Source organism: Chaetura pelagica, unplaced genomic scaffold, assembly GCF_000747805.2.
Source record: "Chaetura pelagica isolate M959 unplaced genomic scaffold, ChaPel_1.0 scaffold638, whole genome shotgun sequence".
NCBI classification, from domain to species: domain Eukaryota; kingdom Metazoa; phylum Chordata; class Aves; order Apodiformes; family Apodidae; genus Chaetura; species Chaetura pelagica.
In genome coordinates, this window is record NW_009954298.1 from 327665 (window position 1) to 344959 (window position 17295).

General features: G+C 45.4%; 1 protein-coding gene across 1 annotated transcript; it reads right to left on the reverse strand.

Moving 5' to 3' along the window:
- Positions 1 to 582: 582 nt before the first annotated feature.
- On the reverse strand, positions 583 to 13826 carry WSCD1 (WSC domain containing 1). The gene is made up of 8 exons (XM_010003801.1): positions 13400 to 13826; positions 11359 to 11473; positions 10557 to 10741; positions 7497 to 7618; positions 4448 to 4607; positions 3267 to 3431; positions 2667 to 2867; positions 583 to 970 (listed from the first exon to the last, which is right to left on the reverse strand). Exons 1-8 carry the CDS (start codon positions 13824 to 13826, stop codon positions 618 to 620), a joined length of 1728 nt encoding a protein of 575 aa, XP_010002103.1. The 3' UTR covers positions 583 to 617.
- Positions 13827 to 17295: the final 3469 nt, after the last annotated feature.

The window sequence follows — 17295 nt, forward strand, 5'->3', positions numbered from 1 at the left end:
CCTGGGCCATGCTGTTCTTGCTGGGAAGCCTGGACTCAGTCCTTAAGAATCTCTCTGCCCAGCATCTGGGGCATCCTTGCCCACTGGTGCTTTTCTCCCCCTACACCCTTGACACTGCTGTGGCAGGTGACCTGACCAGCAAACCCAGGAGAAGGAAGCTAATGGGCTGTGCTAAAAAGAAAGCCACATATTTTTCCTAAATGCTGGAATGAAAATGTTGGTCAGCATTCAGACTTGTTTTTTCCCTCCTCTTTATGTACATCCATTTCCAACACAGTTGCTGTAGAAGCCCGAGCAGCCCCTGGCAGGTCTGTGGCGGCAGGATGCCCATGGAGGGAGCAGGGGAGTTCCCCAGGGCCTTCTGTGCCATTTGTGCTGGGAGGGGCACTGGGAGGTAGACACTAACAGCTTTTTGCCTTGATTTATAACCCAATTTCCATCCTTTGTTGCTTGTCTTCCAGAGCACTTACTGCCCTGAGGAACACCCAAAAATGCACTGCCCAGCAGACTACATAATTATCTTTGCTTTAACTGCTGTAAAGGTCCGGGGTTTATTTATTCATTTATTTAGATAAAAAATATTTTATTTTTAAACACAGCTGAGTGCTACCAGGCTATCATCTTGGCACATACTCTCTGGGAAGTCCTGTGAAGTTTCTTCCCCTTAGGGCTTCATCCACTGTCAGGATGTATCTGTTGATAAGGTCTTTCATCTCCTGGGTGAATGGTTCAAAATCCTTTTGCTTAGCACCAGACCGCTTGAAATTCCCATCCCTGTTGTTCTCGACACAGAGCAGTCGGTCTTCGGACACTGTCATATTCAGGAACTCCACCATTTCCTTCAGCTTGGGGATCAGGCTCTCCTTCAGGTCCTCGTAGTGGATGATGAGCAGGCGCTTCCCGTACTTGAGCCAGTCCAGGACATGGGAGGCCCACCACGAGGCGTAGCTGTTCACGAAATCGGGCCACTCTGGAGGACCAGAAAATGAGACACATTTAGTCATGCTGCATTTAAACAGCTTTCCCATTGTTACCTTGTGGAACAAGACTGGTGTTGCCAGGCATGGTCTGGTGTTGCTGGAGAAGTCTTCCTGGGGGAGGGAGTGGGCAGGGGGCAGAGCTGTAGCTTGGCCTCATTCCTGTGACAGGGTGACACCAGCTGAGCCCTCTGAAGGCTCCTGGGCACCCTGCACCAGGTGGGCACCCTGCACCAGGTGGGCACCCTGCACAGGGGCTTGGGCAACAAGTGCCCCAGCATAGGGTTTGACTGGGGGTATGAGCAGGGCAGGCAGTGGGGTCCTTCCCTGCAGTGCCTTAAGCAATGCTTTGCCATGTGACTTCAGATTCTTTCACTTCTGTAGTTTTTCTACCCTCTTACCTCCATTTAAAATGTAGACTGATAAAGAGACTGTTTTATTTACATATATATATAAAATAATATGTAGTTATATAGTAATGTAGTACCTTTTTATTATGTAAATGCAGCATGGAGAGAGAGTCAGGTGTTCCTGAATTCCAATCTGTGGCATGACACCTTTATGCATGCTTACCAGCCTGCTTATGGGGAGACTGGATAAGGAAATAGGATTAATAAGGAAGATTCTTCTGTTCCTGAATCATGGGAGGGATTTACTGTCACCTGTCAAGATCACTGGGACAAAATTTACTCAGTTGTTTTCCCACATTTGCTTTGGGCATTAATGACATCTCAATCTCTATTTGCTGTCTGTGATAATTTTCTGAGAGTCAGGATAGTCTTAGCTAAAGCATTTGGGCTGGACAAAGAGCTTTTGTGGCTGAAATGTAACAATTTGCAGCTTGTAGTACAGGAAAGCCATTCCCTCCAGACTTTTGCTCATTGCTAAAGGCTATTTTGTCTGATTTTTGATGAATAGGTCTTGAGTTGTGACTGATGAAAGCTGATACACAAACTTGGGAAAGAAATGTACTGTGACAGATGACACTTCCCCCAGTCTGCTCAGCCCTGTGCTGTGTGGTTTGCCAAGCTGCAGCTGTAGTGCCCAAAATGTGCACGAGGAGAAATGCAAGCTGGATTTTGTCTCTGTGGCTGAGTCTGTAACCAGCAGTGCATTCAGTGGAGAAATGGTAGTCACACCATCCAGCTTGCCAGTCAGATGCATGAAGCATGGCAGGCACATTCTGCATTCTTCATGTGTTCGAGGAATCCCAAATCTCAGGTCCCCTTATTGGTATTACCCTTATTTACCTGCAGTGCAGTAGCACCTGTGCAGTGCTGTAAAATTTCCTTCAGGAAATGTCATGCTCCATTGGATCTTCCAAATCTTAAATTAGATTTCGAATGGTTTTTACATGTGGCAGGAGCAAATTTTTTTCACCTCGCATAGCTTAGCAAATGGGCTGTACCCAGGGGTGTTGTGCCTGGACACGTCATCTCTGCCAAGCAGTGCGATGGCAGCAGCGGCGCCGTCTGGCTGTGGCTGCAGCCCCGGTGCTGCGCTGCCCTCCTCCCCATGGGGGGCACGGCCAGACCCTGACCGCTCCCATGCTGCGGCGCTGGGTGCCTGTGGGACTGCTGGTGGCTGCAGTGGGATGCGGGTCACGCTGCACTGGTTTGCAGTGCTGGCTCAGGCCCGGGGCTGTGTCCCTCCCCGCATGCCGAGGGCCCCACTGCATCCCGGCGTTACCTTTGCTCCGCCAGGTGCGCGCGGTGGCGTGGCCCAGGTGTCCCGCGTATCTCCTGTTGAACTCCGCCACCAGCGACTTGTACGGGTTCCTTATCAGCAGGATCGCCGAGTCGAACATCTCAATCTCTGTCTTGCCACTTTCATGTGTTTTCACACAGATGGTCCTTCTACTTCTCCAGTGGTCTTTTTCTCCTTTAAAGCCTGTTTTACAAGATAGATTGTATGTCTGATTATATGTCTGTTGTGAAAGTACCAGTTAATTAAACCCATCACGCAGGACTTGGGATCAGGGCTGAATTTTATTTCTGACCTGTCACTTGACTTGCAAGGCTTACTGATTCTATTTGGTTGGGAACCACCTTCTAGTCTGCTGTACAGAGGACCTTGCCCCTGACTGGAGCCCCAGCTACTGAGCGGGCAGTGCCTGCTGCTGGCTGCACCACACCAGGCTGCTCCTTCCAGGCACATGTTTCAGTTTTACCAAACGTGCTGAAAGTGTGAGCCTTTGCTGGCTCTGAACAGAAGGATGCCAGAGTGAGGAAGCAAAGCTTCATGCCCTGGAAGAGCTTTGTGTCCAGTCCATCCCTGTGGCTATGGTACCTTTGTTGTAGAGGGCTCCATCAAAGTAATAGCTTCCCGTGTAGTATCCTGTGGCATGCTCTATCAAATGGCGAGCCCATGTATTCCCAGCCCCAGGAAAGCTTGACAAAGCAACAAACACTTTGGATTTTGTGGTTAAGAATTTCCTGTCTGTGCAGCGGGTGTCTGTGAATACAAAAGATATGTCATTGTTAGCACTGTGGCTTTTTAATAATTCCACTGACAGCTCTTGATTACAGCGTTTATTGCTTCTTTCTTCTCTTTCTTACGGATATAGGGAATCAATTTGAGTCCAGTTGTGAGTCAGCTACTTCCCAAATTAATTCAGCCATAAGAGGCCAAAGAGATTATCCTCAGAAGAGGTTTTTGCTGTTTTTTTGTTAGGCAATGCTTTCTTGAAAGAGCTGGCAAACCATTGTACTTGCCAGCAAGGTGTGATAAAAGCCCTTTTAATGCCTGTTTGTTAACTTCTCTTTGCCTGGCAGGTTGGCTCTTCAATGAAATCCTAAATGTGCCATATTATGTGGAAATTGTGAGGTTTATAATTTGGGAGAAACTTGTTCTACTGAAATCCAGATAAGCACTTAATTTGTTTAATTTTAAGCTTCTGAGATGTTTCACTGAACTCAGTGCAAATCATTGCATGGGTAAAGTTTCCAGTGCCACCTAAATGGTTTCTTGGGTTGGAGCCTTACTCTCTGCTTTGTATTCCAGTTTTGAAACATGCATGCAGATGAATCTGCTAGACGAGGATGGGTAGAGCAAAATCAGAGTCTGCAGAGCTGCCTCAGTGGCTGTGTAAGATGGGGGCTGGGTGTGTGTTTAACGAGCAAGATAGGAACCAGAGCATGGTGTCCTCATCCCCGGCTGCCTGAGGTGCTGCATGGCTTGGGGTGTGCCTTCCTCAGCTCTGCCTTGGTCTCTCCATCTGTAAAATAATTATATTTTTGTAGGGCAAGGGGAGACTGTGCTGCTTAATGAGGGGATGGAAAGATGCATATTAATGAGTGTGATTGCAAGGTGAGGATTTAGATAAGGGCCATCCTGCTGTGTTGTGATACCAGCCGTTGTGGCTAAGGCTGCTGTAAGCTAGATGCCTTTTAGTTGATGTAGAGGGAGCACAGGGACTATTTCCAGCAGTGGTGGGTCTAGCCCTGGTTCAATGAGGCTGGAACTTGTACCTTGCACCGGTGTCTGATAGACCAGGCAGTACTTCCCCTCGGCCTCGCTGCTGGTGTTCTGGCTGCAGAGCAGCCGGTTGGTGCCGTCGTGCAGTGTGAAGCGCCCAGTGGGGTATCCACAGTGGCACTGCCGCCCGTGGATGACTGCCAGGGGGAACTCCTGTGGAGGACAGAAAACAGATCAGTGCATAAATGCCACAGCATCAGCTGCCTGTGGGGAATGCTGCTGCTATGCAAAGAAAAATACATCTTCACAAGGCCACTGTCAAGATCAAAGCAGCGTTTGATGTATCATTGTAAAGCTCATGCTTCTTACACTAATAGTGTCTTATTGCAATTTCTTAAAAAGTGGTTTTCGGACACGTGCCTAGTAAAGCTTTAAAGTTCACAATACTCTGGCTTGGCACAGCCACAGCATGGTTGAAGGAAGTTCACTGGTTGACTGCAGACCATTCAATTTCACTTGTTCTGTATCAGCATTTTTTGCCTTTTAAAAGCCTTTGGTGTCTGGGAGTGTGTGACAGGACTGCTCAGCAGCTTATCGCTTGCTCTTCCCCATGAGTTCATCCACTGATAAGGAGTCAAATACAACACATGTGCCATCAGTGCCCAAATAGCCAACATTTACTCAGTGAATGAGATAGGATGCTGTCAAAAACTATTTACAGACTTGATCCAAGGGCAAAATAGTTCTCTTTCTGCCTGCAAACAGAAATTTTCCCTTTTCAATGAAGTAGTGTTTCTTCGTTTGAGAAATTAATGTGTTCTAGCCCTCAAGCAGTACCTGGAATAAAGACTGTACCTCATGCCAAGGGGCACCTGCAAGTGATGGACTTTGCAGAAAGGCTGGAGGTTTTGCGAAGAGCCCTGAGCAAATGTGTTTTCTGTGTTTCTGTGTCCACAGAAGGCTGGTAGGTGCAGTGCTGGTCTGCAGCCTCCCCGCATGTGGTGGGGGATGTCCGGCCCCACAGGAGGAAGGCGTGGGGCCACCTTTGCCTGCACAGCATTCATGCTGCTGGGGCTGCTGGGAGGGGAAAAACAGGGAGCAGGCTTGGCAAGGGAGAGTTTCAGAGTTTCAGTGAGGGCAGCACACGTGCTGCAAAAGCAAGACAGCAGTTCTGGGAATGGCACCAGGACTCGCAGTGCTGGGGCAACGCGCTGCAATCAGCTGATTGCTCAGAAGGTCCATCCTGTGGCAGCGCACAAGGTAATTGCAGAGGAACATGTTCAGTCCTGACTTCCCATCAGTATTTAATCAAAATTGAGAGCCATCCACTTTGCTCACCTGTGTATTCATCTGTGCCCCAAGCTGTGATTATGGCTTTAAGCAACCATGTAAATTCTAAGTGCAGGACTAGTCCTCAAGCTCAGCACACAAATCCGCAATGCTTCACTTCCATTAAATGTGTGGATTGCCACAGAAATCTGAGGGTCTGTGATGAGCATTTTTATGCATTGAGGTTCACAGACAGGCTTGGGTGTCTGTCCTGCAAGCTGTAACTCAGTGAGAATTGATGTCACTGGGACTATTTACCTAAGAATTTGTGAGAATAAGCCTCAGCAGGTAGTTTAGTGCTGACAGGAGAGCAGTCATTCTCCAGTAGCAACACAGATTGTGATCATTCAGTCACTAATTATTCCTTATTAGACTGCATCAAAATTAAGTATTAAGATTAGGCTGAAAATACATATCTGGTTCTACTCTGCTAAATTTCTTTTCCAATACTAACTCTTAATTGCACTTTATCAGTAAATATTAATGAAATTATGTTGTCTGTGAGTAAACTGGCACAGAAATCAAGATTTTTCTATTGTTAATAGATTAATGGCTAAGCTTGGAAAGAATTCCTCATGAAGTTCTGCTTTACTGAACGTTTGTATGCGTAGATGTTGTCTGTGTTCATGTTTGTATGGCACTATATGCAGTTATATGGGTGGTTCACTGCAATTTGCTGCATGTAGATAATTCCATGATGCTTTCTTAAAACACTGATAGGTGATATACAGGATATGTTGACTGGAAAAAGCTTTCTCTATCTAGTAATTTAAAAGATTTGTTGTTCATGCCTTAATAGTTTTAATCAATTTGGTGATGCGAGAAGACAGAGTAACTGAATATTCAGTTTAGTGCATGAGGCTGAATGTTGCTGCAGGCTAAATCTGACCACACAGGGAACCCTTCCCACTACAAAAAAATTAGCCCCATCAGAGTGGGGAGGAAGGGAACCAACCACCCCAACAGTTCAGTGATGCTTCAAGCCAGGAGTGTGCACAAGGACAACAAATGTTAGCATGTCCCTACTCCCCTTAGTCAAAAAGCCAGTAAGCAGACAACTGACCTGATTTGTTGCTTTCTTGTAGTCTTATATATCAGCATTGAGTTCTACAATGATGCCACTTTAAATTAAAATAAGTCAGATTTAAAATGCACATGTTATTGTGAAAGTGGTATAAATTCTTCTGGTGGGGAGAGAGACATATTTGTTTAAAAGTACCAGGAGAGTCCACTGGCTTTCAGTATGCTTAACTGCTAAATTTTTTCTCTGGCAGCTTTTATTTAAAAGAAAAAAAAAAATAATTAAAAATTGTATCATATTCCTAGCCAGCACAGTTACACATTGGTGTAAAAAAGTGTGTAGATACCTCAGCATTAAATCCTGTCACTTGTTATGGCAATGCCAAACACCCACCCCCCGGCAGCTTGTCTCCCTGTGAGCACAGCCACTGAGACCTCCCGCAGGTCTGATCTGGCTCTGGGCTTGGTCTGAATGTGACACGGAAGTGATATCGATTTCCTTGTGGTCCATGCGGGTCACTAAGAAGCGCTTTTCTGTGCATTGTGTTTAGCTTTGCCTCCCACCGTCCCCACTTGAGAGAGTGGTTGGACCATGATGCATCACTGGGTATTTACACTGATGAGTTTTGTCCTTTAGGAACTCATTTGCAAATTCCAAGCTCTAAGGCACTAATCTCTGCTATTCCCTTAGTAGATTAAAATTTAAAATAACAAAAAAAATAAGAAAAGATGTGAAATGAGAACTGTTCTTACTTTCTTGGAGCAAAATTCAGAACACATCTCCACCGTCAAATTGGGCTGTATCAAAGAAGCTGGAAAGATGTCTGTTATATTTTCTGGAGCTCTAAAACATCCTCGGTAGATAACATTCCTCCCTGCAGGGATATGAAATAGGTTTCTCTTGAGAAAACAATGTCCGTAGTATCCTACCTCTTTCACAAAGAACAATATTAGGTTTAGAAGCTAAAAATAATAAATTCTCTATTTCAAATGCTGTAGAAATAAGAGAAGCCATTCTATACACTAGAAAAGTGTGTTGCAAATCCTGTGGTATTGAAAGGAACAAACACCTTTGGCTTTGTACAAACCACTGAAAGTAGGGCTGCAGCAAAGAGTTTAAATTAAATTCTACCAGTGGAGGGCATTGCTATTGTTTGCAAGTCCCAGTTTTCTTTTAAAGAAGTGGTTTCCCCTGAATGACTTAAAAACCTCAATAAAAACTGTAAAGCTTCCCATGATCTGCACCAGAAAAGGAAAGGAATTTAAATGAGCCCTGAAAGCCTCCACAGAGACCCACCTTCCTGCAGATCTGAACTGTCCCTCTTCCCACCTGCTTTCTTTTCAGGCCAAGGGAGTTTTCTGCAGCCTTCTAATCTAAACTTAGGCTTTTGTAAGCTGTTCAGGGACAGCAGCTTTCTTCAAGTCTTTAGCATCAGCCTCTGATCTCCCCTGCTCCTGTATGAATGCCATGGAGCTTGGCAGAATTGCTCGATTTTTTGCATTGTTGTGATTGAAGTCAGAATTTGGCCCAAATACTTGTTGCAAGCAGCAGTGCAATTTTCCTTCCTAAGAGAGAAAGGTTCCCTGGCAGGACCAAACAAAAATGCAAAGCTGTCCTGGAAACTCACTACTCCAGTGAGGCCATGCATTTCCATGGATGAACTAATGGTAATGAAGAAAATAACACTGAGTGGCTGGGCAGAAAAGAAAAAAATTGTGGGCTTTTGAAAGGTGGCAGATGTCTTCATCACTCTGTACTATTGACAGAATTTTCCTAGCATGACTCAACATGCAGAAAGGTGGATTTGGGAATGAATTTGGGTCTTCTGAGTTCTGGTCTGCACCCACTGGCTACCTTAAATGATATTTGCCAGAACTGATGTGGGAAATGTGTTGAGATGACAGGAGAGATGCCATGTAGTTTTGAAGGAAAAACTTGGTTCTGCATGAATTTCCAGTCAAAAGGGCCCAGTTTGTCCAGCATGAGCCAAGAGGAATCTAAGGAGAAGATGCTAAAATACTGTTCTAGTAGCTGTTCAAACCGGTTACTAGAAATTATGCTCTATCTTCAGGATCACTCAGGAGATGTGAAAATAAAGTAACTCTATGCAGGTTAGGGTGAAACAGATCACTGCAAGCACAGCACCCAAGAGTAAAGGAACAGTTTTTTTGGCTTCTCAGGATGCTCCTGAAAAACTTCATACTAAATCTAGCATTACTATTTAATTCCTATCTCTCAGTGTGTTGGGAAGAAAGCTTGAACTGAGCAGATTCAAGAGAACCTGCGGATCACTCTGGAAATGTGCTGTGTTTACTGTCTTGTCTGCTTTCTGGGGAAGGATGGATCCTGCCCCAAGGAGAAGGGCATGCTGTGCTGCAGCACTCCCCAGGCAGCAGTGGCTGCAGCCTTTGATCTTCACTGCCCTTGACACGACATGGGAGCACCAGTCCTGTGGGGCAGAAGCTGCGCAGCTCGTGGTGCCCAGGGAGATGAGAGACAGAGAGGGCAGCCAGCAAACTCCATGTCTGGGAAGGTTTAAATGGAGACACCACTAGATCTACTCTGTGTAAGGAGAAGCCTTATGCAAGGTCTGGTCCCTGTATTGCTTGGTGTAAATCACAGATAATGCTACAGTTTTTGAGTTTCTTTCCAATATACTTGTTCATTGTGATTGATACTTCTGAGGCCTCTGCACTAGCTTGTGTCAGTGGGATTCTTCAAACATTCAAATATAGGGTATTACTAAGGGCAAACAAAACAAATCTAGCTCCAGGCTAAACTAATTTCATGACTAATTCATTAATATTTAAGAAAAAAATAAATGGTGCCTTTACCTGTGAAGAAAAAAAATATATATATTTTATGCTGAAGATTTAAACAGTGATGCATGTCCTGGGAAACCTGCCAGCCTGTCAGTCAGACACTAGCAATTTAAGTCTATGTACCTTTGATACATAATTTATATGTAGTTGGGTGGATTATTGTACAAACCTTGACTTTTCTTTAAGAAGACATGAAGTACCATCAATACTGGCACAACCTAAGGCCTTGGTGCTTCTTCTCCACAAATAACATTCGTAAGGTCTTGTGAGCCACCAGAAGTAAAGATTGCTTAGCTGTTTAGATATTTTATGTGCTTTGTGTTGGCCCAAATGTTTATCTGTTGTATCTCCTGTGGTAGCTAATTGAATGACGAGTAATTGTTGTCATCTAAAAATGAAACAAAATCGCAACTGCTGCTAGAACAGAAGTCCTTGGAAGAGCAAGCCTGTGGTCTCATTTCTCTCACTTAAGAAGGAGATTGGTGCACCACTCTGGCCTCTACAGAACTCCTGCTTCAGTCACATAGGACTTTGCTTGGGATCATTTCTGAGCTTAGGGTGGCATTGGTACCGAGTGCTTTTCTGCCTTTCCATTATATGGCAGCCACATCCATAGCTGTTTCTTAAATATGGGTTTGTTCCTCTGCAATGGATGTGAAAGGGAGTAGTTTTTCAGCTGGGGTTCTGCTGCTGTTGTAGTTGCTCTGCACTCTACTTGGTTCCTTCCCCACATGAACCCTGGTGTGGCAGCCCTGCAGTGCTATCCCAGGCCCCCTCCCACTCCAAGGGGGTAAGCAGCGTGGTGAGTTTGGGGAGGGAGCCAGGGCAAATGGATCCTGTACCCCACAGGCATCTCTGCCCTATGCTCTTTCAAGCTCTGGTAACCAATGGAGCAAGAGGAGCAGCAGGGACAGTCCATGGGCCCAGCCTGGCTGTGGGGCTGGTGTTGCTGGGGGATAGGGCCTGCTTGCCCTGGCTGCACCCACTTACGTGCTCTGGCTCCAGCCCGTGGCTCCTCTGCTCTGTAGACAGAGAGCCGGTTCACCCCTCCGCACACCGAGCCCTTCTCCCCCTTGCACTCGCTGTTGCACTCCTCGGGCTTGGCGGCGGCGGCTGGCAGCCTGTTCCCGCAGTAGCACTCTGCTCCGTACGCCAGGCCCGCGTAGGTGTAAGCCCTGCGGGGAACAAAACAGACACAGTGGGTACAGACACCCCCTCTGCTCCGGAGTTAATCCCGAGGGAAGGCAGGACTGTCCCCATGCATGGGGAATGCTTCTGCTGCCTGGCTCCAGACACTGGCCTGCAGACCAGCACAGCCTGCTAGAAATGGGCAGCCACCTTGTCCCTACCCACAGCTACCACTCCAGGTTTTGATCAGGCATGTTTAGTACTGGTCAGAGTGACAGAAGAAAAGCCCCTTTCAAAGGTTCTTTTAATTGGTGTTAAAGGTTGAGCATTTTGGATCCAGTAAGGCAGTTTTCAAACACTTAAGCCAAGGTGAAGCCCTTGCTGGAGCAGCAGACCCAGGCTCACTGTCTCTGCTGTGGTGCCCAAGCCATGGCTTGTGTTCTGCCACCACACCAGTTAAACCACTGACTCCTACACCACGTGAAACCACCATCCAGAATGGGCAGCAGTGAAATAGTCTACTTGAAGCAAGTGCCATGCCTGATGGTATGGAAGAATCGGTTTTCACCGATGCTGTATGTTTAACATATGCATGTTTTCCCATTTCAAATTAGTTTCACTTATTGTTGGAAAAGAGAACTTGCAGTGAAAAAATACCACTCACCTCTCAGCACAAGCTTCCTGACAGTGAGATACTGTCATTTTTCTTAAGTCATAAAACACAGCTCCCTTCAGTGTCCTCTCCCTCGAATCGTCACTGAAGCATCCCATGTAGGTGCCTGTGTGCAGGCAAGAGCAGAGTTTGGCAACGAATCATGGGATGGAGATGGGGGAGAAAAACTACCCAGCAGTGACCCAAGACCCTCAGTTGTTAGCAGGGTTGTGTTTGATCAAATTGCAATCTGTCCAAAGTCCTGCCTGCTCTGCAGACACTGGCAGCAAACCTTTGTAGGTGCTATGGAAGGGGTAAGCAATGTGCAGTGGGGATGATCTTGACTCTTCCCTTGCACAGGTTCCTGGAAGTAGGCCTGACCTTGCTTATCTCCCTCCCATGGGTGACAAAGCATGGTGAATGTCCAAAGGAGACAGCAGTCTTCAAAACTGTATAAACTTCAAGAAATCCTGTTGGATTTCTCCCAAGTTTTCCTGAAAATTTCTAGTTGATACTGAAATGGTGCAAGAGAAATACTAAGAAAATAAGTTTTCTTTGGGTACATAAAGTTATTAAAGTTAGAATGGAAAGATAACTTCAGTCTTAACTTGGCAACAGTGTTGAGATATCACATCAAACTCTCTCTTTTTCTCCATTGCAAATTAATCTCTTAAAATATGTCATGCTTTACTTAGCGTAAGATAGATAAATATTTATCTTAGATTGCAGCATAAGTTAAGCCTCTTTTTTGTTATCACAAACAAAATACTATAAAAATCGAGTGAATTTTTTAATACATGGTTGGAAGAATGATGTGGAGTCCCACTATTATACTGTAATTGTGTGTATATAAGTATGTTGAAGCATTAAAATATGAAGGAAAAAAGGAAATTGGCTTTTTAGAAGTAGCAGCATTGAGATGATAACACAGGAAAATTAAATAACATAACCTGTGGACAGGAAGAGAATATATGATGAAAAATGAAACTGAAAAGCATTATTAACAATAATGTGATCCCCAAGAAAAATAAAGTTCATTTCACTCTAACAGAGATTTTGGACCTAGGAGTAATCCTCTAGGGTGGCCTGCTTGTCAAAAAGTGAAAAAATACTTCGTGAATATTAAATACTGGTTTTATGAAGTACAGGTACAAGAGTTGGGGGGGGCTATGTGATTATTTTCTGCAACTGTCCATGAAGAGCTTATTAAAGTTAGTGGTGACTAATGTCAGCAGAAGATGAATTTGCTGAAGGTGGAGGTGCATCTTGCTCTTGCAGAGAGCTGGTGGTGTCGTGTCTAGCCCTTCCCAGCGGGGACTAGTTGGGAACAGGACCCCATTCCAAAGCTTTCCTCTCCCCTGCACCAGGCTTGGTGGCTGGTGCACAGGATGGAGCAGCTGCAGTGCCACATTTTGTGCTAGTCCAGGGCTGCCCCAGGCTCGGGGGCCCAGTCTGTGTGCTCTGTCTCTGGTCCCATGGCTCTTGTGTCGCTGTGCTGCTGGTTTGGAACTTGTGGGGGAGAGGTGTGCGACCCTTGGCTGTGCTCCAGGAGCAGTGTGCTGGCAGGGATGGACAGAGAGGGCAGGTCAGGAACAGAATGTGTTTGCAAAAGCCAAATTTAGTGTATGTTAGAAAGCTGTAGCAGCAGGATGGCATATCTAGACTTAAGGTACTGTGTGGTTTTTGCTACTTATTTAATAAAAACCACTTCTAAAATGTTCTCTGTTCTGAAAAAGAAAATAAGTTTAAGAGTGTTCATCTGTGTCTGCTTGAAGAGAAAATTATTTAAATTAGGGAAGCATATTTCACTGTCTAGGCTTCCATTTAATCAATAAAAATACATTTTTGGAAGAAGTTACAGCTCAGCATGACCAGGGGTGTTGGGATCATACTTTGGCCAGCATGTACACTGAAGAACTGGTTTGAAGGTGATGATGAGCCAGGAGGAAGGCGTTTCTGCAAGAACACACTTTGCAGTCTATGCCTGGGACGGTCCTAGGAGGATGTGCAGTTTGTGTCTGCCAGGACACGGTGCAGGGGGAACATCCCTTACCTTTGTGTTCTGCAGTGTGCCTCATTGCTTTAAATCCTGCTGTCTGCATGGACTCCTGCTCGCTGATGAACCCGTGAAACCACCTTCTTCTCAACTGCCGGAGCTCTGAGTTGCGGGACACAAGCCACTGAGGGCTGTGCCACTGCTCCAGGCCTGGCTCCTGCATTGTGTCCATGCCCACCAGCAGCCGGGGGCCAGGGCGGGGGTTTTGCGGCGTCCTGGGATCTATGATCCCAACCCCAGCCATCCCATCTGGCACTGGCAGGGCCTGGCTGGCAGAGGTCCCACGTGAACCTTGCTGGATAACCAGCCGGGTCCGCTGCAGCAGCAGGAGGCTGCCAGCCATCAGGTAAGCTGCTGTGAGGAAGAAGAGTAGAAATTGGGTCCGACGGAGAAACTTCTGTAGCCTGAAGAAAGCTTTGGCCATGCCCTTCCTGAAACGGGCCTTTCACGCCTCCCAACAGGCCCCTGAATCTCCGCCTGGCCAGCTGCTGGTTCTGCTTATATGTTCAGCCCATCACTTCGGTGCCTTCTCCCGAGGACAAGCCTTCTCCCAAGAGGGCCGTGCAGAGGGAACAGCCTGGCGTGGCTCAGGCACCCACCTGCCCCAGGGGCTCCACGTGCACCCCCTGGGCTGCCATCATAGTGTCTGCCCAGCAGCCAGTGCCAAAACCTGAAATACCAAGAGGAGAGGTTGGTTCACATCGAAATAGAAAATACCCATCATCAGGGTGACTTTCCTTCACCAACCCCTTTTTTTTTTTTTTTTCTCTCAGCTGAGTGTTTCACCATCTGTTGTTTATAATTCTGCACTTTAAAAATTATAATCCTTTGAGAATGATTAAGCAGAAGCTAGTTTCACATCTTTGGCCTTCCTTTTTTTCATTTCTTTTAACTTGGAATGCGCAAGAAATTCCTTTATGATGAGGTTATTTCTCTTGGGATATTTGGGGAAAAAGTTCTTTATTTTCTTTTCTCAAGAGCCGCCATCTCCATTCTTTGTCACTGGCTGGAACAGGCAACCACAGCATAGGCATCTTTTTAGGAAGGTATTATCAAATTCTTTCCTTTCAGCTAAAGAGTAACTAAGCTACAAATGCAGATCAGAAGGAAGCAGCAGTGTGGGTGTATGTGGGGGGAAAAAAGAAATTTCATCAACTCACAACAGATAAGATAATTACTAATCTCTGCAGCACGATAAAGTCAGCCTTTATGCTGGAAGGATATTTGGGGATTCTGCACTTAGACACAGAGCTGTATGAGTTGCTGTGCATGTCACTTTAAAAGAAACCAGAGATGCTGTTATTTTTTTAGTAGGTTTCTGTTACCAAGTATTGATGTGTGGGTGCCCGTGGACAAAAACTATAGTGAATAATTGAAAATAATAATTTCAAGTTTCACCAGATATCTCTTGACTTCCACTGAGCTTTGCAGGCTTTAGTTGTGCTGATGTATACCATGATAGCATTGTCTGGGCAAGAAAAGCTTCTTTGTGCTCAAGGGAACCTTTAACCTCCTGTAGCAAATAAAATCTGGCGTCTCCCCATAAGTTCCTATTTTTCCAGTCAATCAGTTCTCTGTGGAGCCACCCAAGTGTTGGCAAAAGATGCAGTTTTTTCCAGAAAAGAAAATATTATGGCTTTTGCTTAACTTACATTTGGGGTGTACTTTCGAAATCCAAAGTCATGGCCAAGAAACATCAGTTCACTGTCTTGTTTCAGTCTGATTTAAAGTTTTGTGGATATTCACCTATGGCTTTTTCTTAAATAGATTATACTAGTTAAGTGTCCACCCATTCCCTTTTTCATTTAGTTGTGCAATTTTTTCTGTCCTAAGCAACAATCAAAAACAAAGCCCAAAACCTTCTAGGTAAAAAATATATTAAAGCTCAGCAGAATCTTTTGTCAATTGAGCCTGAATTCCTTTTGTGTGACCCTTCAGCCTTGATTGCTAGATGGGGTTGGCACAAGGCAAGAGTCCCTGTCTTCTTACAAGTTGGGTGGTCTTAAGGACCTGATTTAGATGCTTTTAAAATTTTTTTCTGTTAGAGTTAAGATATGCTGGTTGCAATTGCATAGAGCTGAGTGATATCCAGAAATACTCTGTATTAATCTCTGCACTTTTTCTGAAAACTTGGTCTGACAAAGACTTGCAACTCTTTCCACCAGTACCTGTGGATCTGTTAGCAGCCAGTGAACTTACGGGAGCAAGTGGGTGCAAAAGCTACGAGGCTTCAGCATGCTGTAGTAAATTAAGACCATTTTCTCCACTGTAGGAGTTAACACAGCTTCCTTCTGATCTGCTCCAAAGCCAAAGAAAATGCATTGATTTACACCAGCTGAAGAGCTGACCCTTGAAGTTAAATTATTGAAAATCTCTGATCCACGTTGCGAGTGCTCAAGAATTACAGTAAAAGGGTCAGAAGTACCTAGACAGATGAACAAGAAATTAGCCATAATTAGATATTGCAGATTGTAACTGTGCTAATTTATCTGAAGAAATACGGTCTGTCAGCAGCATAGGTGTGATTCGATTCACTAGTTGTTCCTAACATGGGGCTACTGGAAACCTGGGGCTATTCCCAACAGAGGCTGTCTAGATGTGTGCGTGTAGATTCCAGCCGGGACGTGGCGAGCTGCTTCCAGCAGGCAGGGCTATGAGGAGCAGCTCGGGCAGCGGGGCCTTGGTGGCTGAGCAGACAGCACCCTGCTTCACCTGCCAGCTGTAGTGCAAAGGGATGGCCCTTCTGAAATGCTGCTGCAATCTTATCAGTGAGATGATAATGGCTGCAATCACACAGGTATTCAAAAGGGGGTTTATTATTTTTCCTTCCCCCTAGCAGCAAGATGAGCCTAGACAAATTTATCTTTGCCCAAATTTAATTCAGGGGTGCATAGCTTTTTTTGTTTTCTCACAGTTACAAAGTTAAAAAAGTTACAAAACCAAGACATGCTTTGAGCCAAAGTTCTTGAGTGCATCCAAGCTGTTTGTATTGGCAGGGCCAGGCTGGGGCAGCCGGGACCCTTCAGGCACAGCTGGTTAGCGATGCCAGGGTGGCTGGAGAGAGACCATTGAGGCTGTGTAGGGCAGGCTGAGCATGTTGTGCTTGAAACTGCATCAGTGGCCCAGTTCAGCCCCTTGTAATGCCACTGTGTGCCTGAGTCTGGTGGCAGATTTCAGTCAAGTTTCTGTGTTTGCAGTGAAGTGGAGCAGCTGGGAGTTGCATCATCCCCATGACAAGAGGACCTGCCACTTGTCTGGGCATCCCACAGTGATGCCTCCTTGTGCCAGGGAGACAGGTCTGGCACTGCCTGCCCAAACACTGCCTGTGTGGGCGCCACTGCTGCCTCCCATGTGTGCGGGGTGAAAAGCCCATGGGGCATCAGCAGAACTGGGGTTCTGGGGTTCCACCATAACACATCTAATTTAAGTACTCAGCAAATGATGCATCCAAACACCACAAACCATTTGGGATTGCACTTGTTGCTCTGCCTAGTTTGTTTATTTACTAAGGAGAAGCTGCTTCTGGGTCTCAAAAAAGATAACTTTGGCTTTGCTCAGTGGCTGAAAAAGTTTAAATGGTACAAGACAATTTTACTGCAGTCAATATGGCATATATAAATTACTTCCAGATGCATTCGCCCTCAGTACAGTTGCCATGACAGTACATTGTAGTAGAACCCAACCAAATAATTAAGCAGACTCTCCGCCCACAACAACTGCTGCAAATGTGCAACTAAAAAATTAAATGTTTCTTTTTAGTGAGGAAATAGCAGAGAGGGCTGCTGACATTAAAAAAACTAATTTGATTTTTCTATAAATTGCATATTGCGATATCATCAAAGTATGCCTAAATGAATTGAAGTGCATCACTTTTGATGATGATATTAAAAACG